Here is a 24,502-nt window from a genome sequence, read left to right as displayed (position 1 = left end):
GTGGTCAAAAACAACTGTGGGCCAGTTGGGGTTGGAGTTCATGGGGGAGGCAATCTGCCCTGAAGCAGCCACTTCAAATGAGCAATTTTTAGCACACACACACACACACACACACACACACACACACACACACACACACTCAAAAGAGGGGGGCACAGGGAAAGAGTGAATCTCCTCACACATCCTTGTCCTAGTCCGGTTCACTGTTTTTGACAGAAAAGGAGGCATTTCTGGCAGGGACATAGAGACCTCACTGGTGGCTGCAGGACAAGCTCTTGCTGGCAGCTTCCTTCTCCCCATTGCTTGTCTTGTGCATGCAAGTCAGTGCATGCTATGTATGATGACATATGATGTGGCCACTATAGGTAAGATGGGCTGCACTGCCCTTCTGCCGCTCCCTCTCAGTGCTTCATTCAAGTGCTGTTTGGGTGCATTCTTCCTCTGCTCTGAGCAAGGCAGAGAAAGAAACACCCAGCCAGTGTTTGAACACAGCCTCAGCTGGAAGCATCAGAGGGAACACACGGATACTCCTCCCACTAGTGGCCACAGGTAGAGGCACTCTAATCCCCGGCCCATGGTCTCCAAGGCCCTGGGGGCCTCCAAAGGCTGGTGGCCTTCTGCTGCCGCCACGAGCCCTCCTCCCCGATATGCCAGCTGCCCATGTGCGCAGCTGGGGGGTGGGAGATGAGGCGAGCAGGCGATGGCAGCAGTGGTGGCAGCGGACGGAATGGGAACAGTTGACCCTCTGGCTCAGAGGCCTCTTAGAACTGCAAGGCGCTCCAGTGCACCTGCGCAGTTCAAATACAGCGTCACAAGCCCGTGGACGTCACAGGCTTGTGACTGTATTCGAACTGCGCGGGCATACCAGAGCGCCTCGCAGTTCTAATGGTTGACCATTCCCGCTCAGCCCACCGCTGTGGCTGGGGGAGAGGCCTGCTCGCTGCTTGTGGCGGAGGTGTAGAGGAGGGCTCGCCGGGGGGGGGGGCTTGCAGCAGGAGCAGTCTGGGTGCCCAGTCTGGCGGCTCTCAGAGGGAGCAAACAGGAGGGTGAGAGCCTTTGGCGGCCCCTGGAGATACCAGGGAAGCAGGGGCAAGCCTCTGGAGGCCCCTGGAACTGCTCAGAGTGGCAGCAGCCTGAGGCTAGCCATCCCCCCATGCTCCATGGTAGCCACGTGACTGATTTAAGTTTGGAAGCATGCCTCTGTAATTTTTTGTGCTTCTGCAGTTTTACCCCAGTCTCCCTTTCAGGCAGCTGTCTTACCACTGTTTGAAACAGGATGCTATAGATGATCTCTTGGTCTGATCCAACAGGACTTCTCCTTACGTTTAGCTTATAGGGCCAACAGTGCTTAGCTTTGGTAAGGTTTTGTGTTTCTAACTAAAAAATACATTAAAATCTACACACTATATAAACCCTCTACATTGGGAGTCTATTGATTTATCTCTTTTGCTTAAAAAACCCAGCAACAACAACTCACTCATCTAACAGTTTGCAGGACACCAGTGTTGAAGGGCTCAGGAAGGATCCATGAAAACGTGATCTCTTCACATAACAGCAAATGTCTATGTCCACAAGAATCAAAACTGGAGAAAAAAAGAAGAAGAAAAAAGAGATCAACAGGACAAAAGAAATAATGACATGGCTCTAAGCTATATTGTAACTGGCAATTCACATTTATGAATTTTCGTTCATATCTGATTTGTGCACATTTATATGCACTATATTTCAAAACGCATTTTTGTGAAAATGTCATTAGCGTCTTAATAGGATATCATTATAGCAGAATAATTACAATGTACCCAACAGAGCAGAGTGCCCTGTTATTGAAAATCATCTGAACAAGGTAATGGAATATAACTCAGTTATGCTTCCTGTATATAGGATCCCTTATAATTAGCTACACACATCAAGAAATGAGACTGAGATAAATGAAAGTTCCATTTAACAATTATATTTTCATTAAAACATCACCATAGGATACTTCTTTATATACTACAAATTTGGTAAGCTAATTTGGTCACCTATCAAGGGTGGATACTGTGACAAAAAAAACTGTGGACCCCAGAGTGGCTTCTGACTTTGCAATTTCATACAGCATATCTACACTTGCATCTGAAAGATATACAAATCTGTACTATTGGTTACTGAACAGGTGCTGGTTATCTTTTCTTTTTAAAACTGAGACATACATCTGTAAGGTAATCCTTATTTCCATTTCTGGAGTGTATTAGGCTGATGAAAACAGAGGGGCAATTTTGGCCACAACAATACAAGATGTTAGTACATCTTAGTACAGAAAAGTACACATCTTCATGCCAAAAAGTGGATCTATAATAGGGAAATTCACATTATGTATAATAGAGCAGGACAAGCCTCCTACCTTAGTTAGGGAGCTGGGTGCCCTTCCAATATTTGATAATCTCTCAGTTAAAAACAAAAATCAGAGGCCCTGTCTGTGATCATGTGCTAAGCAGCAGCTAGGTTGGAGAGCTCCCTCCAACTCAGCAGTTGTACCCAGCTGCTGAATGAGGTAGGACAAAAAGCCCTCCAACCCAGCTGCTGTTTCACACAAAATCACAGATGGTGCCTCCGACCTTGTTTGTTAACTGACAGATGATCAAATATTGGGAGGACACACAGCTCCCGAACTAGAGTAGCAGGCATCTCCTACCCTATTCCTCATCATGTGAACTGCCCTATTATTTACTATTGGCTGACTGAGAGGCATTAGAGACAAACCATAGATACTATATCTAATCAATAAATATAAATTATATTATGAAAGGGCCAATATCAGCTTGGAAGAGCATTATTTAGATCACAGAAATTGTATTCCCCTCTTCCAGAACCACTGCTCTGATCAAATTCAAATCCTCCTCTGCCAGTCAAATAAAACAAAAAATGCTGAGACATCCGATCATGAATCTCTAACATCATGTGTGGTTTCATTCTCAAATAGGAAATAAAATACTACTTTTTTCAAGACAATTTTCTTTTTTCAAGATTACCACTATTTGCAAGAACAGTAGAATGTATAGCTATAACTGAGTGGATGGGTTCAAAGAATCCAAGGCCCCCAGCTCCTAAGGCCCCACCAGCTACACCCATCCCTATTATCTCCCTCACTCTAAGGGACTGCTGGGAACAGGGATGCACACGGGTCCCCTCTTCCCTAGGTATGCCCCTGCTTATATCTGAAACCTATTCTTGTTGTGAAAAATATTTATATACCACTTTTCAGCAACAAAAGTTTTCCAAACAGTTTTCATAGCAGAATGAATGAGTAAATGGTACCCTTTCCAAAGGGGTTCACAATCTAAAAAGAAATAGCAAGTAGACACCAGGAACAAACACTGCAAAGTTGCTGAAGAGGGACAGTTGTTCTCCCACTGCTACATGTAAGAGAGCCACAGCTTCAAGAGAGTCTACATACCCATACCAAAGAAAGGAGGCTTAACAGACTGCGCAAACCATCTCACAATATTCTTAATTTCACATGCTAGCAAAATAATGCTCAGGATCATCCAACACAGATTGGAGCCTTACGTGGAAATGGAAATGCTGGATGTTCAAGCAGGTTTCAGAAAAGGCTGAGGAACAAGAGACACACTGGATAATTGAGAAAGCCAAAGAATACCAAAAAGAAGTCAATATGTGATTTATTGACTGATTTATTGACTACAGAAAAGCCTTCGATTGTGTTGAGCATGATAAGCTGTGGAATATCATTAGGGAAATGGCTGTCTATTGGGTGAACAAATGTCAAGTTGTGGAATATCCTTAGGAAAATGGGTGTCCAAATGGGTGAACATCTCATTGTTCTCATGTCCATACACAAGACAGGAAGACACAGTCCAGATATAACATGGTGAAACAAACTGGTTCCAGATCGGCAAAGGAGTAAGACAAGCTGTATATTTTCTCTTTATTTATTCAACTTATATGCTGAACATATACTGACAGAAGCTGGATTGGAAGAAGATGAGTGTGGTTTTAAAGTTGGAGGAAGAAACATCAATAACATACGCCACACTGATGGCACCACTCTGATAGCTGAGAATGTGGATGATAATGAAGACATTGAAGTGGTGGATAGCTTCTGCCTTTTAGGATCAACTGTCAACAGTAAAGGATCCAGCAGTCAAGAAATATGCTGCAGACCAGCACTTGGTAGGGTTGTAATGAAGGCCTTGGAAATGATATTTAGATGCTGTGACATGTCTATACCTACAAAGATTGGAATCGTCTGGACAGTGGTTTTTCTCGTGACACTCTAAGGATGTGAAAGCTAGACACTGAAGAAGCAAGACAGAAAAAGAATCGGCACTTTTGAACTTTGTTGCTGGAGAAGACTTTTAAGGATTCCATGGACAGCCAGGAAAACAAACAAATGGATTATTTTCACTCAAGGCATAAATGACCAGGCTCAAACTATCATACTTCGGACACATTATGCGAAAACCCAGCTCCAGTCCATAATGCTGGGAAAAGTTGAAGGAAAGAGAGGAAGAGGACAACCAACAGCAAGGTAGAGGGACTCGGTTATGACAGCAAAGAATGCACCACTGAGAGACCTTAAAGGCCAAGTTGAAGACAGATCATCTATCTATATCGTTGCTAATCTATCTATGTGGTCGCTAAGAGTCAACACCGACTTGACAGCACTTAATCAACCAAACATTAGTAAAATGGAGTCCTATTAGCGGAATGTGAATTTCAAGATTAATTCTGGCTTCTGCTTCAAGTTTTAACAAAACAATATTCATGATATATTTCAATTCTAAATATGGGACCAATCCACATATTTTTGAACAATCCATAGAATAAGGTATCCCCTATTAATATTCAGAATACATTTCTGACCGATATAACAACAAGCAAATCTCATTCAAACATGAATTTCACAAGATTTGGTGGCCTCAACCCATTTTCTAAAATTATTTAATGTAAATATGTGCACGTGTCAGCTGATGAAAAAGAATGAAAAAGAATTATGAGTCAATAATAGAGCTAATGCAAGAATATTCTGATGATTTTTAAGTAGTCTGGCGTGCTGCCAAAATAACAAAGAAGATTGGCAACAGGAGAGGTGAACGAAAGTTCACAATTAGAAATGCTTCTAAAATTGTAAATAGCATCTATTCATAAGATGTTTAAACTCTGAAACTGCACTATACTTCCTTTATATTATTCAGGAATAACAACCCTGAGCTGTTGGGGAGATCAACAGTAGAACAATGTTTAATCAAGCCTTAAACCCTGTTAATCTTGATTACTCCAGTAGCCTGATGATCACTTCATTAGAGCAATGTGGGTCAAACACTGGCCCCACTCCCTGATGTTGGTGTTGGCATTAGGAGGTGTGGACAGAAGTATCTTGGCATTGTCTTGAGTGTGGCAAGTGCTCAAGCCAGTGCTGCAGATTTAATGCATATTTGTAAAAAAATTAAACATAGTGGCAGTTATTCTTCTTCAGTCCCGCTCCCACCCATTCAAAGCTCTTATACTGAATCACCAAGAACTTCAGAATTTCAATATTCAGCCTCTGATGATAAAATACACAATCCAGGGAAAATCTGTGAAATAATTTTGTTACAGAAATCCTCTCAAAGGCTCCATTGTGTATTGCCTCACAACATGCCCTTTTAATGATACTGATGCAAATCTACCCACATTTCCCACTTTCTTTGCCAACTGTTAAATAATGCACAAATATTATTATGGGAGGTAAACTGGTCTTGTAGTAGCAAGCATGACTTGTCCCCTTGGCTAAGCAGGGTCTGCCCTGGTTGCATATGAATGGGAGACAACATGTGTGAGCACTGTGAGATATTCCCCTTTAGGGGTGGAGCTGCTCTGGGAAGAGGATCTAGGTTGCAAGTTACCTCCCTGGCATCTCCAAGATAGGACTGAGAGAGATTCCTGCCTGCAACCTTGGAGAAGCCGCTGCCAGTCTGTGTAGACAATACTGAGCTAGATGGACCAATGGTCTGACTCAGTATATGGCAGTTTCCTATGTTCCTATTATTGTAATTTCCAGGGGGGGAATCCTCATAACCTTTTTGTGAAATCAGCTTGATTGAAACCAAGTTGACTTCTAATTATTCTTCTCTGCTTATGAGTTGGAAAACAATCACATTGATTTAGAAAGCCAGCTCCAAAAATAATCTATACATTTAACCTAGATCAGGGATTCTCAGCCTTGGGTCCCCAGATGTTGTTGGACTTCAACTCCCATAATCCCCAACCAAAGGCCATTGGGACTGGGGATTATGGAAGTTGAAGTGCAATAACATCTGGAGACTCAAGGCTGAGAATCCCTGACCTAGATAATCTTCCAAACTATATATTTCATCATAATTTTGTATCCAAGAGCCATGTCAAAAAGCTACTTCTATTAATAAACAAATAATTAATAAACTCTCACCAAAATACCAGAAAACCCTGAAGAAAAAAATATTGGTTAAAATCTTGACCAGGAATACTCAACTTCAGCCCTCTTGCAGATGATGGTCTACAACTCTCATAATCCCTAACTACTGGCCATTGTGGCTGGGAATGCTGGGATCCGTAGTCCAAAAACAGCTGGAGGGCTGCAGTTGAGTAGCCCTGATTCTAGACGAAAACAGCGCCAGTGTTACCAGTGTTGTAATACAGCACCAGTGGAAGAGAATTTTCTGACACACAAAGGGTAGCAATTGCATAGGAACATAGGAAGCTGCCATATACTGAGTCAGACCATTGGTCTATCCAGCTCAGTATAGTCTTCAGAGACTGGCAGCGGTTTCTCCAAGGTTGCAGGCAGGAATCTCTCTCAGCCCTATCTTGGAGAAGCCAGGGAGGGAGCTTGGAACCTAGATGCTCTTCCCAGAGTGACTCCATCACCTGAGGGGAATATCTTACAGAGCTCACACATCTAGTCTCCCATTCATATGCAACCAGGGCAGAACCTGCTTAGCTAAGGGGACAGGTCAAGCTTGCTACCACAAGACCAGCTCTCCTCTCCATCTTCTCTCTTCAGCCCTCTGTGCCTCCCAGAAATACAGCCCTGCTTGGAAGACCCTCAGGGACTTGTTTTTGGAGGCACAGGCAGATGCAGAGGAAAGATTGTCAAAAATCATACCCACCTGTGATTAAAAGCACTCTTCTGCTGATGGCATCCATTGGTTTCAGAGCTCGGAAGGAACTACATCCCCCAGGCACCCTTGAAGTTCCCAGCCGCTTCGCACAAATGACCAGCTTTCCCTTCGTCACTCCCCTCCCCCACCCCACGAAGCTCCCAAGAATCACCGCAGCTGCTCAGCATTCCCTGCGCCAGTGCTGGATGTTTTTTAAAGGACCACCACCATTGCAGCACTCACCCATATTCTCATGATCGATCCTATTATAATATATACACTCCCATCCCTCACGAGTATTCTTGCTGGTTCAGCTTTTACTTGATTATTTTCACTATTGTAACCTTCATCTGTTCATCTTAAGTGTGAATACAGGATTGTTTTTGTCAGAAGTGGTGAGGGAGGAAACTATATCAAGGATATCAGATACTCAACTTGTTGATGGATTTATGAGCGACCTTGCTGATTGTAACCACAGTATGAAGATTAAAGCAGCCCCCGGCCTCTTGTTAGTTACATTTATGTATTAAAGCACTAGCTTAGGAAATAATGAGCACAAGCCTGTCTTCATGACATATATATTACTGTCTCATGTCCTAGGTGCCTAGCTTATGTATTCTATATGGAAATTTAGCACAGTTGTAACCTTACCCCTTTCCTCTTCTCCTCCTAAATTCTCACTTTGAAGTGGTTGTTTGACAATTAACACTTAACCATCAACGCCGAAGACCCGAGCTGAAGAGAAAGTGACAACTCATGTGAACGTCTTGTACCAAGCCAAGTGGCACAGAAGATATGGGCTATAATGAGGAACCAATTCTGATGAGAAGATGAGAGGGTGAAAGAGGAACAACATTATTTGAGACCAAAACCCAAAAGCATGATGTGGGGGTTGGCTCAATTGCATCCTTGACAGGTGTGACGGCTGACCCTCCCAAAGATCCTCAAGATCTTCAAAAGCCAAGGAAGGTATAAAATCTGGCAGTCAAGTCCAGACTATCAGAGGGCAGATCCAAAAGGCACGTCTTCACCCTCTCCAATACTGCAGCATCCCTGTACTCTCTAATTTTTTTCATGTTTGTGTGGAATGAGTTTTGTTTTGGGCAGCAGTATCAAGGCAGTGTGCGCACATGTATATTCAATGTGACACCTTCAGTCTGAGTGGGATTCAATCTGAGTGGGATCCAAAATTAACTGAATGGACATTAAAAAAACTTGTGTGTGTGCACACGTGCACACACCTGAGTGGGAACACTGCCTACACCCCAGCTTTGTTCACCCCCACTTCTTTTGGAACCCCAGCTTCTTGGTCGTTGGGTGAACAGTGAACTGGCTATTCTTTGGTTCTCTGCCCCCTGGTAACAAACTCCTCCCACTTCCCTCTCCCTGCTAGATAAGATCATACACACACACACACACACACACACACACACACACACACACGAAGGATTGGCTTTGCTTGGCAGGACCTATCATCCATATTATTTTATTTTATTATGTATTTATTCGATTTCTATACCGCCCTTCCAAAAATGGCTTAGGGCAGTTTACACAGAGAACTAATAAATAAATAAGATGCTTCCCTGTCCCCTGAAAGGCTCACTATCTAAAAAGAAACATAAGATAGACACCAGCAGCAGTCACTGGAGGTACTGTGCTGGGGATGGATAGGGCCAGTTACTCTCCCCCTGCTAAATAAAGAGAATCACCACCATATTTAACCTATTCCTCCAGCAAAACTATAGAAGACATCCCTGGTCTGGTTCCATGCGTCTCCTCACATAACCACTTGTTAGGGCCCACGTGATTAGACTGTTCTCCCTTGGCTCCTGCAGAGTCCGTGAGGATTTGGGATACGTTGGTGAAGTCCTTGACTATAGTCCAATTACTGACTGGTGAAGTCTTGGCTACAGTCCAACATATGAATTGGTGAAGCCTTGAACTGGTGAAGCTATACCCCGGTGGTACATTGGTGAAATCCATAGCTATAGTCAAATAACTGGTGAAGCTCAGCTATAGTCCAATAAGGATTGGTGAAGTATCTAAAATTCAAATGATGAAGCCTGAATACAATCTAATATGGTGATTAGTGAAAATCATGGCTACAGTCCAGTGGCACACTGGTGAAGCCTTTGACTATAGTCTGATCAGGGTAATCGTGGGGAGCCACGATTTGGTACACAGGGGCTGGAGACAGATCCCCCTTTAGTATGTAACACTATCACCCTCCTACACAGCATACCTGGGGCGGTTGCCCCATGAGGGTCTGCCTCCTTGTGGTGGGGGCCAGGAATTCCACAGAGGAATTCTGACTTTTACCAATATGTACAGTCATAATCCCATGGTTTTTTAAAAAAAATTGTGTTGGAACAATAGACAGTACATACATTTTGGTGGATCCACCTGCTGGTACAGTCTGGGGCCTATTTCATATATATTTTGTACTCAGTTGCAATATTGGAGTACAAAACATACAACACATGTCAAGCACAAAGGGGGTGTATGTGTGCCCCCTCAAATTACTTGGAAGCAATGCCCAGACCTTTCCCTACTGCTGCTTAAATGCTGCATCACATTTTATGCATATACTTTGTCTACAAGTACAAAATGCAAAGTGAAGACCAAGCCATAATTTATACAGCACTAATGTTTGCTGCTGACACATGTAAAGTGTGAAAGGGAGGCTTGTTCCTCCAAACACTTGAATTGTGGTTAGCTGTGGATCCCTGGTGCATATCTGGAGAAATACATATCCCCTTTGTGACTAAGCATCAAATGCGAATGACTACAACAAGCAGCTCTTCAGACGAGGGCATAGCACACAACTTAGTTTACAACAATTAACCTCACTGCATTTTCTTCATAATTTCTTCAAATTGTTAATCCAGAAAAATAGGTGGATGCCAAAATTCAACCTATCATGTTTAACAGCTTTTTATACCTGGCAAATTTAACAAGCACTTGAGAGATTATGTGCAGCAGAGTTGCAAAAGCAACGCACCTAGAACAAGTGTCTTGAGATCACAGTGTGATTTTATCATTATGGATACAGCAGTTAATCCAAAATTTCATAAAAAGATAAAGAATTTATACTGAGCAAAAATTATGAAGCAGCTGTACTAGAACCTCAGAAAGCAAATAAGCAAGAATCTCAGGTGAGTAGACACTATAGTCATATACTTAGTCCCACATTTACAGCAGATCTGATATTTGAGGTCCTTCAGGCATTTTATAACCAGTGAAAAGCACAGTTTATATTTCCAGGAATTCTGTAGTCCTCATACTAAAGTCAAACTGACTTGTATAATGGAAAAGGCCAGCCCAATCAGCCTCCACAGCAGGTTGATGATTGGGGCTGTATGCAAATAAAGGAGATGGCAATTTCCATAAAGGAATGAAATGCTGCTGTAGGGGCCAGCAATAGCTTTTTCAATTTATCCCAAGATTGCTGCAGCTATTAAGTGTGACAAAAACAGCTTAAATAGTGACTGGGGGGAAAGGAGTATAACATTAGTCCTTGGAATGTGGGAAAATTAGATTGTGCATCTGAGCAAAGAAACAAAAACCCAAGAAAATATACTAAACACACACCACAGTACCATGGAGTGCAGAAGATTATGGCATAATTTGTAGATGCTATTGTAATTTGTTGGAAATTACAGTATCTTATACTGTTTCTCATGATAATTTAATATGCTTTCCCAGTGTCCTTTTTGCATGTTTAAATCAGAGTCTACCTTAGGTCATACAAGCTGAGATGATTCAGGCACAGCAAATTGTAAAAAAAAGTATCCATAAAGTGTTATGGACTGTGTCAAGGGTTTACTCTAGCTGGCACTTGCTTCAGAGGCTGCCCCAATGACACGGTGGAGCAGAGTGTTGCCAAAGTGTTCCAAGGATTGCTGAATGTGACTAAGCATGGTTGGAGCTGCTGAAATGCCCACTGGCTCTGGCATCAAAACCAATGAGAGTGTGCCTGGTGATGCACTGAAGATTTTCCATGGTAAGGGTAGTGCAATGTGTAGTATCAGGGCTCCCAAGATTCCATCCAGGTCCCTGGAGACCAGTGGCTCTCACAATCCACTCTCCCAGAGCCAGGATCTTGTGGGAGCTGTACTAAGGCAACCAGACAGTGATGCTGATCGTTTACCAAGTGCCTCCAAACCAATCCTGGCTCTCCTTGAAGGCAGAAAAGTGGATGTGTGAACATGGCCAAAATAAAATGATATCTATAAGTAGTATAGGTGTGTTGTCTTTTTCCGGATAAAGTGGCAAGGTTCTATTCCCGCATTGAAAGTATAGTATTATAGCTAGGCTATGCACTGTGCTCCAGCAGATGGACATACAAACAACATAGCTTAGTGAGGATTTCGCAGGCTTTGGTCAACCTCCTGAAAAGAACAGTTTTAGTACCGTGCATTAGCCACCAATAGTATTTCCCTATATATTCCTTCCTTTCCAACTGTAAACACAGATGGTTAGGCAGGCACTCTTTTTTGACTCTAGATTATACAGAAATTGTGACATCAGAAGTCTAGATAACTACTTGGACAGGGTTAAGCTAAAATTCTTTTGTACTGGAGTTGCAGACCGTGCATGCCACAAACAAGGTGGCATTCTTTTGCTTAAAAACAATATTAAGAATAACTGATGGTTGTTGGTGTAATTTTAAAAATCCTTTTCCAATCTACAAGTGCTTATTATCAATGGAACTTCAGAGTGCTGATTTCAGCATTATGGACACTTTTCCTTTATTAAGCTCTTGCTGAGCTGATTAACATGTCAGAAATTATACAGAGAAACTCTGGCCAAACACACCGGAAAATAATTGGATAGTTAATAAAATCCTTTCATTGTAATAGCATGAAATTGGAATTCATTTAAACCTACATAGTGACTGTAAAACTTGTTTATTTTATTGTTTAGTTATATAGGGTGATACAGTGATTTTCAGGCTGTGTTTGGGGAAAGAAACCCTGGAGTTCATCGGACACATATCAGTAATGAGAGAACAGGTAATGGTGGACAATGTATACATGAAATACAGCTTGCCTACACTACTGATGCTCCCCTTGCTATGAGGCAACTGCTGGGCAGTGTTGGGTTTAGGGCAACAAAGAGTCTCATGAAGCCTAGGAAGTACCCCGTGTTAATTGACTGTGGGCCCTAGAAGATGCCAAATAATATTCTGCAATATTCTGCAGTTTCATGGCAGACATTTATAGGTTTCTCAAACAAGCAGTTCAAAGTGGAAAGGGTTCCCAGAAGGTAGAAAGTTTGAAAACCACTAGGTTAGCATATAATATAAATTGTATTCCTCATGTTACAGGTATTAATACCAAACATTTGTAAAAGACGACCAATGTTTTAAATGAAAACAACATTGGAATGAAACTTGGATATTTTGCTGTATTCAAACCCATTCTAGAGGTATAAATTGAAGCCTGTAAAAACTGTCTCTCTCTCTCTGTGTGTGTGTGTGTGTGTGTGTGTGTGAGCACACACACATATGACAAGATGTATGTCAACTATCATGGTCCATAATTTTCATTTGAGTTGGGGAAATTAACTCTCAAACTAATTGGCAAGTGTGCAACAAAGATCATAAGTCTAGCTAAAGGCAAAGCTAGAGTTAGAATACCACTAAATGAGCAGCAGACTCAGACTAGGCTCTGTGAAAACAGAAGTTTATTGCTCCAGAGTGTCTTGATAGTCTTGAGATTTCATTGTTCCCTGCACAGGTTCAAGGCACCCTGTGCCAGATGCAGCAAAGCAACCCCAAAACATAACTGAGCCTCCTCCATTTTTCACAGTAGGTATGGTGTTCTTTTCTTTGAAAGCTTCATTTTTTCGTCTGTGGACATAGAGCTGATGTGACTTGCTAAAAAGCTCCAGTTTTGTCTCATCAGTCCAAAGCACATTCTTCCAGAAGCATTGTGGCTTATCAATATGCATTTTAGCAAATTTCAGTCTGGCTTTTTTATGACAAAACAGGAGCTTTTTGGCAAGTCACATCAGCTCTAGACTATCAAGGCATTCTGGAGTGAAATGTACTGCCCAGTGACAGAAAGCTCTGTTTCAGTCGCAGGTCATGGATCCTCCAACAGGATAATGACCCAAAACACACAGCTAAAAGTACCCAAGAATGACTAAGAATAAAACATTGGACTATTCTGAAGTGGCCTTCTATGAGCCCTGATTTGAATCCTATTGAACATCTATGGAAAGAATTGAAACATGCAGTCTGGAGAAGGCACCCTTCAAACCTGTCACAGCTGGAGCAGTTTGCTCAGGAAGAGTGGGCCAAACTACCTGTTGACAGGTGCAGAAGTCTCATTGAGAGCTACAGGAATCACTTGTTTGCAGTGATTGCCTCTAAAGGTTGTGCAGCTTAGGTTAAGGGTCCCATCATTTTTGTCCATGCCATTTTCATTTGTGTTATTATTTGAAATATTCTGTGGCATCAAAACTCTAAAGCAAAGCCTGATTTTTGTTAAATGTGGAATAAACAATGATGGGTGCCAATTACGTTTGTCATTTTCAAGTTATTTCAGAGACAATTGTGGGTTCTTCTTTTTTCGTGGAGGGGGTACCAACACATTTGTCCACGTGTGTATTCCTCAATATGGGGGAATGATGGTCCAATGGGGGGAGGATTCAGTTCCAGAAGTTTTTTGTGATTTTCTACCATGAAACAAGCCACTTGTAGGGCTTTTTTATTATATTTTTTAATTCAAAAAGTTATTAACAATAAACAATTTGTCCAATCAATCAGTTTCAGTATTCAGAGCCCTCCCACCCTGCCCTATATTTTTGCCTGATATCAAAGCCCTATAGGAAGCCATTCCATAAATATACAAGGGGGTGGGGAATTATGAAAAAAGGGAAATCTCATACCTTCTGTTGTTGGCTCTGAGGAGGAGGAGGAAGGCACAGGCTCTCAGCACAGCCCAGGGCTATAGGACAGGGAAGGCAGAGGGTGTGCACAGAGCTCTGGTGGGCAGCCAGTGCTGGCCACTCTGCCTACTAACTGGAGAGCTTCAGGGATTGGGGGGAGCTTCAGGAAACTGGGAGGCCTTCAGGGAGGCCTGATCCAGCAGAGAAGCCCTTGGAAGCCCCACCCATCCACTGAACAGCTGAGAGTCAGTCTGGGGAATGGAAGCTGTATCAGCATCTCCTCTTGTGCAGGGCCAGGGAGCCTTTGGATAGCAGGCTAGCCAGCCCAGGGCTCCTGCAGACTGCAGCTCTACAGGTTGGCCTAGCTGGGAGAGGGGAGGAAGGTCAATTTTTGCTGGGCAGGCAGCTCCCCGGTGGCGCCTATCCCAGCACAGGTCCGGGGTGATTGCCCTGGTCACCCTGCCTTAAGGACAGGCATGCATGCATGGTGCCAGTGCGCATATGGCACCCATGCATGCGTGGATACCATATGCCCCTGCTAACTTGGCGAAGAGGCCAGTTTAATGTGGTGATTGATGTGGTGGTTTTTTAGCAGGGGGAGAGTAACTGGCCCTATCCACCCCCAGCACAATACCTTCAGTGACTGTTGCTGGTGTATATCTTATATTTATTTTTAGATTGTGAGCCCTTTGGGGACAGGGATCCATCTTATTTATTTATTTATTATTTCTCTATGTAAACCGTTCTGGAAACTTTTGTTGAAAAGCGGTATATAAATAATGTTGTTGCTGCTGATGTTGTTGATCTGCATGCTGGCACCACACACAGGTACTTGGGCCAAGTGTTGCAGCAGCAGGAAAATGCATGTGGTGGTGGCGAGCAGGTGAAGCTCTGTTGTTGTTGTTGTTGTTGTAAGATCCCGCAAACACTGCCTGAAAAGGATGGGGAAGCTGCAGTACTCGCTCGTGGGTGGGGAGGGGATTCTCTTGGGGCTCGGCCAAGCCCCTTACACAGGATATCATTGGAGGGGCCGGACCCACGCCGCCACTCAGTTGGTTCCGCTCCTGTGCCACAGCATGAATGTATGTGCATGGTTCCCAGATTCTACAGCTTCAAATAATGCTTTAGCTCCCTGCCACCACCACCAATTTTCTATTCCATCCAAGAAATCATTTGAGCCTCTCACCAATGGTACAGGACACAGATAAAGTGACCTTCTACCTCATCCTACGTGCTTGATCATTCCTTGCTATTATGATATACAATATCTAGACATAAATCTTTACATTTAGTATAGGTAACTGCTCAACCTTACAGCTAAGAGCACATAAGAATTACTCACAATTTCTACTCTGTAGAAATTAACTTCATGTCATTTTACTATCTTCCTAATTCCAGAAGAAAAGGAAAGCATAAAGTAGTTACTATTGCTTTTTATTCAATTTACTTAAAAGGCCCTTAATTTGTAGACCACATATAACGGGGAGTTATAATTTTCCATGTGTTGTTTTTTTTCCCCCAGATTGAAAAGCAACATTCTGGCCTCTAATTTTAAAAGAGGTAGGAAGGACTTGGGGAAGGAGATCATTTGTGTTACTGTACATGTCAGTTTTATGTAGCAGGTACTTTTAAATGCTTATTTAAAGCAATTAGTGACATTTGCCATATTAAGAAATCAGAAGTGGTAAGGTTGAATGACTGAATAATTTATCTTCCCAGAGCAAGAGGATTCTTTCAGACTGAGCATAGCCAATGCACCCCAACCAGTGGAAGTATGTCATAACTTAATTAATTAAACCAGAAAAAGTTCCGTGTTGGCCATTTTTAAAATCTAGACGTAATTCCAAACATCTCAAAATGCAACACCCTGTCGTAAATCTGTTAGCTCGGCTAACCCAACAGGATTTACAACCCCTTCAGCTCTCCCCCTGTGAGTTAAACACAAAGTAGCAGCGAAGCTGCACGAAGGAAAACGAAAGACTCACAAAGAAAAATCGTAGTGAACGAATAAAGTCCCCTGAACTAAACTAGGTACCTCCCTCTATGATAACTGAGTAATAACTGAAAAGAAAATAACAGAGCAAGGAATTAACGGAACAAGAGACAACAGAGCATGTAGAACAGAACAAGGGCAAACTGGAACCTGAAAGGTTGAGGAATTCTAAATAGGAACACGGTCTGCTGTAAGTGAAAGTTGCTGACAGCAATCTGTGCAACTAACAGACTGCTTAATATAGGGCTCAAGATAACCAGCAGCCAATCAGGCTTTCCTGAGTCAGCACTTCTACTTCCTCTCCTGTGATATCCTGCACCTGCGTGTCTCCCACTGAGCCTTCCTCTTGAGACATCTTCTCAAGACAGGCAAAATCCCCGCCTCCTCCTGATCAGCCTCCTCAGCCTTCATGTGTGGCAGCTGTTGCGATTCCTTAGCTCGAGTCTGTTCTCCCTGCCAAATCCTGTTGCTGTGCCTCTGAGCCTGCACTCACAACCAAATCCTCCCGTTCCTCCTCTGACTCTTCTGAGTCAGAGTTCTGAGCCATGACACACACACACATCAGACCACCTGAAAAGGTGTACAGTGGGAAAGACAATCTACAGATCCTCTTCAGGAGGAAAGTGATTTGTTACTCTTCTTGTACTACATTTTCACACACCTTGGGACAAAGGTGTACAACTGTCATAGCCCAATGGCAAACCAACACTGCAAGTGCCAAAAACTCTTCCACTTAAGAGGATGACCATGACCACATGTGTTGATCCTCAGGTTCAGAAGAGACCAATCCAAAAAGACAAGAGCTCAGAGAGGGAAGCATCAGACATCTGATGAGATAAGTGACAACTGCAAATAAACCCATATATCCAGTTATGAAAATGAATTAGCTTCATGGCCACATGTCTATCAAAAGCCTACCATCACCAGTCGGCCTGAGACTCCCAAAACCTTACAGAAAACAACCCACACAGATAAAGTGTAGGTCTCCAAGCAGCAAATATGTCCTTTTCACTATACAACATAGGTGAGGGATTCCCAACTTGTGGTACTCCAAATGTTGCTGAACTACAACTCCCATTACTCTAAGCCACAATAAATTGTGACCGGGAATGATGGGAATTTAAGTTCAGCAACATCTGGAGTACCACTGGTTGAGAATCCCTGTCATGTGTCACCCATGCAAATGTGTGACTTACTTCACACATTTGGACTACGTATATTACGAAGCAGTAAATCCCACTGGGTTCAACAGGAGTTACCCCCTAGAGAGCAAGTTTAGAATTGCAGCCTATAATGGCTCAGTTTATGCCTGACCTTTGTTGAACCAATGTCTGCACATTCATACTAGAAATCTTTACTGAGGCTAGGCTTCTTTCTCCTTTCTGTCTTATCTTGGGTTCAAGGCAAGGATACTTGTACCTGTGGATGCTGTGTGACTCTAGGAAGCAACCTTGGGAAGCCACTGCCTTACACAAGTCTCCTTGTTTGGAGGGTGAAGGAGCCTCTGCTGTACGTCTATAGATGTACACTCTCTACTTAAAGGAAAGGAGTTGAGGTTGATGTAATGAGGACCATTATGTCACCACATCTCAGATTCATTAGAGATGGACTGAAGGTCTGACATGTTTATTTTGAAATTTCTCAGATGTTTATTTAAAGTGTATGAGGTGTTAAATTTTTCATCACCACATTTTCCTTTTAAACTTTTTATAGGACTACAGAGGTAAACAGGTGCTCCTAACGCTTTTTTTTTTAAAGCTTACAAAATAATCTTATTTTACTTGTAGCATATCTGTGATGACAGCTTCTAGCTCAGCAAGCTGAAAAACAAAAACAGACCAGAACTGAAAACAGGAAGAAAGGCATGGAGGAAATGTTTCAGGACTTATTTCCAAAACAGGCAATGAAAGAGTTTGATGAAAGCATCAAAGGTTGTTTTCGTTTGTGGGTCACCTTTATGGTAAAAAAGAAAATGATCTCATAGCACAAAGGAACTGCAAATTCTAAAGCTTTTTATGAACTTCAAATTTGATTGATGTTCAAATACTGATGCTTTAAAAAGCAATTCAAACAGCCCATCATACACATGCAACAGTCTTCAGTTTATCTCTAGGCATGCAGAAGCATGAAATATAATACCTGCTGCTGCAAAATCAATCTTAAAACACACATTCAATTCATATTTGAGATGCAGCGATGTGGAGTGGAAAATTACCCATGGAAAGATCCCCCATACTTTATTTTTTCAGTGGAAAAAAATCCATTTCTAAATTCCATTGGTTGACATCTGGACTACCATTGCATACACACAGAATTGCAAGTTTTAGTGTTGTTGCTCAAGTGGGGGAAGAGGAGAGTTTCACCAATATTCCCTTCCCTCTGAAGCCCAATGTACATCACCAAAAATATGTACCTGAGTGTCACATGACCCTCAGGAACATATTTTGGTGTCACAAGTCTGGACATCCAGCGTTGTTTCATAAAATTCATTTGTAACTGTGAATGGATGCCAATATAATATTAGGCAACTTCAGCAATTTCAAAGTTGCAATTAATGTTTTTCAAGTGATTACACATAGAAAGTGTGTACATATATGTTTTATTAATTTACTAAGTATTCGAATTTTTAAAAGCTCTTTCCACATGAAACTGAATTTGTTTCAGTATAGCAACTAAAGCACATGAAGTGTCTTTATTGATCTTTCTCCCCACAAAATATTTCAGTTTAACTACCTTGAAAAACCTCAGAGATACGGTATGGGAAATTAATATGGTGGATGTGTTGTGTTTTGTTTTTAATTGTATAAATAGGTCAAATAATATGCCAAATAAGATCACAATCTATTTAGGGCATCAGAAAAAATGTATAGTAAAAGGAAAATGAGAAACAAATAATGCATTTTATGCAAGTGAGGGGAAATTTGCATGGGAATGTTTATGGAAAATTTTCCAATTCAGATTTTTTGCAGAAAATCTGCATCTCTGGATGCTATATTAATATTTAACCAAACAATAATAATTCCAGATTATAATATTCAGATTATATATATTCAGCACTGTTTACTACTGGGTATAAAAAGGCTGCTGTAACAATAATCTTTTTAAAAAGACATTGCTTTCTGCAATCTAAACTTGAATACATCCAAGAGCAGGTGTTTTGTCACAGAATTCCCCTCTCCCACTAAAACCTGAAATGGTACCCAATGACCTTGAAAAGAAGGAGCTGATCTAACTATGGCCAATATGAGCGCACGCCCAAATCTTGATGGTGTTCATCTGGAACTCTTAATTGGTTGCCTGGACTAGTCCTAGAATCTCTTCTTCTGGTACCTTTTTAGCATAATGTAATTCTGGATCTTGCTCAGGGATTCTAAATTAGTCACAACTAAGTCCCATTGAAATTAAAACTAGCCATGATTAACTTGTCTTATTTATTTCAATTGTGTTTAATCCTGACTTGCTCCTACCCATGATATGTAGTAACTCAAATGTGTGTTTGTGAATATAATGTCACGCAGTATATGGTCCATGGAGTACAGCAGCTACATATAGAGGGTGTTCTCATGAACAGCCAAGACTGGGCTAGGGCTGTTCTGCCCAGGCTTGGGTGCCCTTGGGAACCCAGGCCCATGACTCCCTGCAATGCCTCAGCAGCAAATCTGGCTAAGAAGCTGGGCTCTTAAGTGAGGTTAAGGGAGTGAGCGTTCCCATAGCCCCATTCACCGACTGTGTGTCAGCACTGGCTGCTGTGTGTCAGCACTGGCTGTTGAAGCACAGACTGGCATCTATCCATCACCGGGGAGATCCCCACAATGCAACACACACTTGTGGTGCATTGTGCAATTTCTGGTGGCGGGAGGGATGACACGTCCTGACCCCTCACACCTCCGCACTGCCAATGGCAGCTGCAAAGGAAGTCTGCTCAGCCACCTTTGCATTAACTATTCAGTGCTTAGCCACATATTATCCAGCCTCTGATTTTAGTATGCATTTTAAAGTATCCTTGAAGGCTATTAAACCTCACTATTTTGTATCAAATTATGTAAGAATCATTCCTTTACATGCTTTTAAATTAACTAACACATCTTCAAGAGCTCAGTTTTAAAAACCTAGATGCTCCTGCAAATGAGGCTTTAAAAAAATCTACATGACTTTTGTGGAAGTTCAAATAATATATGTATAAATAATCAGATATGTGAATCAAGTCATGCAGGCCCATCCTAAGCATGTTTATTCAGAAGCAAGTCCTACTAATATGACCTATTTCCAAGTACACACTGGACTGAAGCCTTAGTATACTTTACTATTATTATTATATTATTATTATCATCATCATCATCATCTCATAGGAGACTGCATGAATAAAGCATTCCATATACAAGAAATGTTTTGACAATGCTTATCAAATTAAAATGATGAGTACAAAAGGCACAGTCAACTGTATGGGAGGGAGGTTGATAATCCCCATCGCAAATATAACTAAATCCAGGCCATGACAAATTCCCTGCTGTTGCAGAACATTTTTATGAAGAGCTCACCTAATTTCTCATTAATATGAAAGCTAGAAAAATTAAAGCAAGGGGCTTGACACTGGCACATATTTCTCCTTACTTAATTAAGAGTGCTTCCTACACAACCCTTCCTATTTAAAATATGCATACTAATCTTTCCCAATATTGGCTTGGTCAAGTCAAATTTTAAATTTTCCTTAAAATGGAATTTTAAATTTTGCCTAGTTGAAAAAATGAAAAATAAAGTGTCCTTGTGATCTGCCTCTAATCCTAAGGGGTCACTTTAACTGCAGCAGCAGAATGTGAGATTTGAATTTTTGATGTTACAACAGTTTTGATCTACAGCAAGTGGGATAAGCCAGCTGATCACCACCCTTCTAGGCGGCGTGGCTCATTGGCCCCCGCCCCCACCTGGGAGGAGCACGTGACCCTGGGAGCATGCTCCCATTGGCCCCAACGTGCCTCCTGGGGGGGGCTGGAGGAGCGAGCTGGCAGCGCGCCTGCGCCGGCTCAGTCCATCTGTCTCTCAAGCAGTACGGCAATGAACAGCGAGAAAAGCAGTGCAGCACCTTAGGTAAGCGTTTGGCTTTAAGGAGGAGGGGCAGATCCCTTGAGGCTTTACAGATCAGGGATGCTGCTTTGCTCCTACCTCTCTGCAAATAGCATCCTTCTGTATGGCTAGACAGCATCGGAGGGGTGGCGTTAATGACAGAGACCTGAACTTAGGTCGGTGAAGAAGGGCGCCCCCGCTTTGGAATGGTGGGCCGCCTGGAACCAAGGTGCTAGCGCCACGGGCTTTAGGCCAGGGCGGCCATAGGATTGGCCGACCCGCTAGTGACTGCACTGTTGCTGGATAGAGCGCCAATCCCAGTTGTAGTGCCTCGTGGGCACTATTTGAATTATAACCCCAAATAAAATGGCCAATTTCACCAAAAGCATAGTGTGTCCGTGTCTTCTTGGGTCTGGGTGCAAAGAGCCATGCAGCCTGTCTCACTTGCCACTGGAAGGTTCTGTCCTATAAGAGAGTTAACTGTCATAGCTAGGAGAACACCTCTCTTCATCCTGGACTTTTGCAGAGGCTTTCAGGAGAGCCTTAAAGATCCATCATTTTAGTCTGGCTTTTAATGATATCTAGTTTTAATTTTAATGAGTTTTAATCTGGTTTAAATTTTATTTTAATTGTGTTATTATGTGCTTTTTGTTTTAATACAAACTGCCCTGATTTTAATGTAAAGGAATGCTGGTATATAAATTTAATAACATAAAATAAAAATTGACCTGTAAGTGGCTGCCAAAAGATACTACCCATGCTGGTGAGTTCTCAAATTACCAGCCAGTTATCTTATAACTTTGGCAACTTTGAAACAGTGGAGAGCATTTTCAATTGTGCATTTTAATGCTCTCCCCTCTGTGATTCTCAAGGGTAGATATTGGAAAATCCCACTAACTGAGCAAATATCACCACATGGCATTGAGGAAATTGAAACTGTGACCCAAATGCTTTTATATTGTCCATTTCATGGATATATCTATGCCACTTTAATTGACCCTCTTATATTGTACATGCCAGGAAGGTCTGAAGAGTTTTATACCTCCCTGTTCAAAACTTAACAATTAGTGTGGCTAGATTTAGTGCCGCAACCTGCAACATCGGGCAAGAGCCGATTTAACATATAATTATGATTCAAGAATAATAACATTTTTATTTAGATCAAATATTATGGTAATTTGGAGGAGTGTGACCCTGTTGGTCCTCTTGGATCTCTTGGTGGCTTTCGATACTATGGTATCCTTAGACTGCTAGAGTTGGGAGTAGGAGGCACTGCTTTGCTCTTCATAGTGAGGGCTATTCGAATAGAGCCCTGTGGAACTCTTTACATCTCCAATGCTTTTTAACATCCACATGACGCAGCTGGGAGAGATCATCAGGAGATTTGGTGCAGGGTGCTATCAATATGCTGATGACACTCAGATCTATTTCTCCATGTCAACTTCGTCAGGAGATGACTTAACTTGTCTAAATGCCTGCTTGGAATCAGTAATGGGCTGGATGACAGAGAACAAACTGAAGTTGAATCCAAACAAGATGGGAGGTACGCATTGTGGGAGGCCAGGAAGTGGGAGGTACACAATGTGGGAGGCCAGGAAGTGGTTTAGAACTGCCTGTTCTGGATGGGGTTACACTCTCTCTGAAAGATCAGATATGTAGCTTGGGAGTATTTCCGGACCCAAACCTCTCCCTGATGCCTCAGGTTGAGGCAGTGGCAAGGACTGCTTTTTATCAGCTTTGGTTGATACTATGTCCATTTCTCAAGACAAACAACCTTAAAACAGTGGTACATATGCTGGTAACATCCAGGCACGGTTACTGCAATGCACTCTACACTGGGCTGCCTTTGTATGAAAACAGCAACTGGTACAGAATACAGCAGCCAGGTTGGTCTCCGGGGCCATCTGTAGATATTACTCCTATTTTAAAAGAATTACACTGGCTGCCAATTAGTTTCTGGGTAAAACACAAAGTGCCTATAAAGCCCTGAATGGCTTGAGCCCAGGGTATCTAAGAAAGTGCCTTCTTCATTAGCCCTGATGCCTGTTAAGATCAGAAGTCCAGTTGTGGTTGCCACTGGCTTGCTTTGTAGCGATCCAAAACTGGGCCTTCTCTAGGGTTGTCTAGAGCACAGTTTCTCAACCACCGGTCCCTGGACCGCTGCCGGTCCCCGGAGGGTTGAGTGCCGGTCCCTGAGTCAAACCCCCTCCCCCCAACAACTGCAATCAAGGCACTCACTTCCTCAATTTTGCACATGGCACAGAAGAGGAAGAGTATCACGGAGGCGTGGTGTATCACAAGACCCTTCTTGTGCCTTGCCTCCACGTGCTGCTGAGATCTTCCTACAGCTATCTTATTCCCTATCTATATAGCTTCAAACTGTATGCAGCACGGGGGGCTTCAAGGAAAAGATATGGCAGTGGGTGCCACTTGAAGGGCTGCTGGTTCTTGCATGCTCATTTTTTGCAGCCAAAGGTTGATTGAGTGAAATCCAGCTGCCTGTTGCAGCCAAGGCTCCTTGAGAGGGAACGCTGTTTCCCTCTTACATCGGTGGGGCATTGTGGTCCCTCGTCCCCTGTAACCCCCTGGTCTGCACTGCTGGTGGAAGACAGCGGTCCCCTTTGTGACCTCGCCAGGGGGTGGAACCTCTGGCAGGGATCATGCCGCAGTGAGGGCTAAGTGGCAGAGGGAGGGAGGAGGGCTGCCTTGGCTCAGGCTTTGCAGAAAGGGAGTGCAGGTGGACCTTCCTCGGGGGAGGGGGAGCAATCACGCGTACCAAGGAGGGCTAAGTGGAGGAGGGAGGTGGCATGGTACAGGGAAGAGGCAAGTTACCATTTTGGGCATTCATGCAAAAGGGTCATTGGATGAATGGCCCTGGAATGAAGTGATCCTGGGGATTTGATGCCCAGCACGGTTCATGTCCGATCCAAATCGATTTAAAACCAGCTGCCTGTTGCGGCCAAGGCACCTTGAGAGGAAACACCATTTCCCTCTTGCATTGGTGGGGTGTTGTGGTCCCTCGGCCCCCTGTAACCCCCTGGTCTGCACCGCCGGTGGAAGACGGCAGTCCCCTTTATGACCTCGCTGGGTGCGGGGGACAACCTCTGGCCGGGATCATGCAGAGGAGGGCTAAGCAGAGGAGGGAGGGAGGAGGGCTGCCTTGGCTCAACTCACAGGTACACACGGGCAGCATGTGGGACCACATGAGCTGCATGGCCCCAAAGGCAGGCTGGTGTGATTGGCGCATGCAGGAGAGTTGGGAGGGGGGCACAGAAGCGTGCGTTGTGAGAGAGGATGGGGGAACACCTGCTACATTCTGGTGCGCAAGGTCAGTGGCGGCAGCTCTTGGATCCAGGCGAACTTCCGAGCGCAGTCCGGTGCACCATTGCCTCACCCACCCTGAACAGTGCCTCATCTCCCCAGCGAAGAAGTT

General features: G+C 43.0%; 1 protein-coding gene across 10 annotated transcripts in view; it reads right to left on the bottom strand.

Annotated features, from left to right (window-relative positions):
• LRRC7 (leucine rich repeat containing 7) overlaps window positions 1-24,502 on the bottom strand; it is a 378,525-nt gene that overhangs the window by 281,566 nt on the left and 72,457 nt on the right. For 7 of the 10 annotated variants that reach the window (XM_053248555.1, XM_053248556.1, XM_053248548.1 and 4 more), the window contains exon 2: window positions 1,478-1,583. The exons of the other annotated variants lie outside the window; for them this stretch is intronic. Coding sequence is in view for 5 of the 7 variants with exons in the window: in XM_053248548.1 (XP_053104523.1) it covers window positions 1,478-1,481 (4 nt within the window). In the remaining 2 variants the exon portion in view is untranslated. The remainder of the gene's footprint in view (window positions 1-1,477; window positions 1,584-24,502) is intronic. 10 annotated transcript variants of the gene reach the window in all.

This window comes from Hemicordylus capensis, chromosome 4 (genome assembly GCF_027244095.1).
Source record: "Hemicordylus capensis ecotype Gifberg chromosome 4, rHemCap1.1.pri, whole genome shotgun sequence".
Lineage (NCBI taxonomy): Eukaryota > Metazoa > Chordata > Lepidosauria > Squamata > Cordylidae > Hemicordylus > Hemicordylus capensis.
Note: the sequence above shows the minus strand (reverse complement) of the source record. Positions and strands in the feature narration are given on the sequence as shown.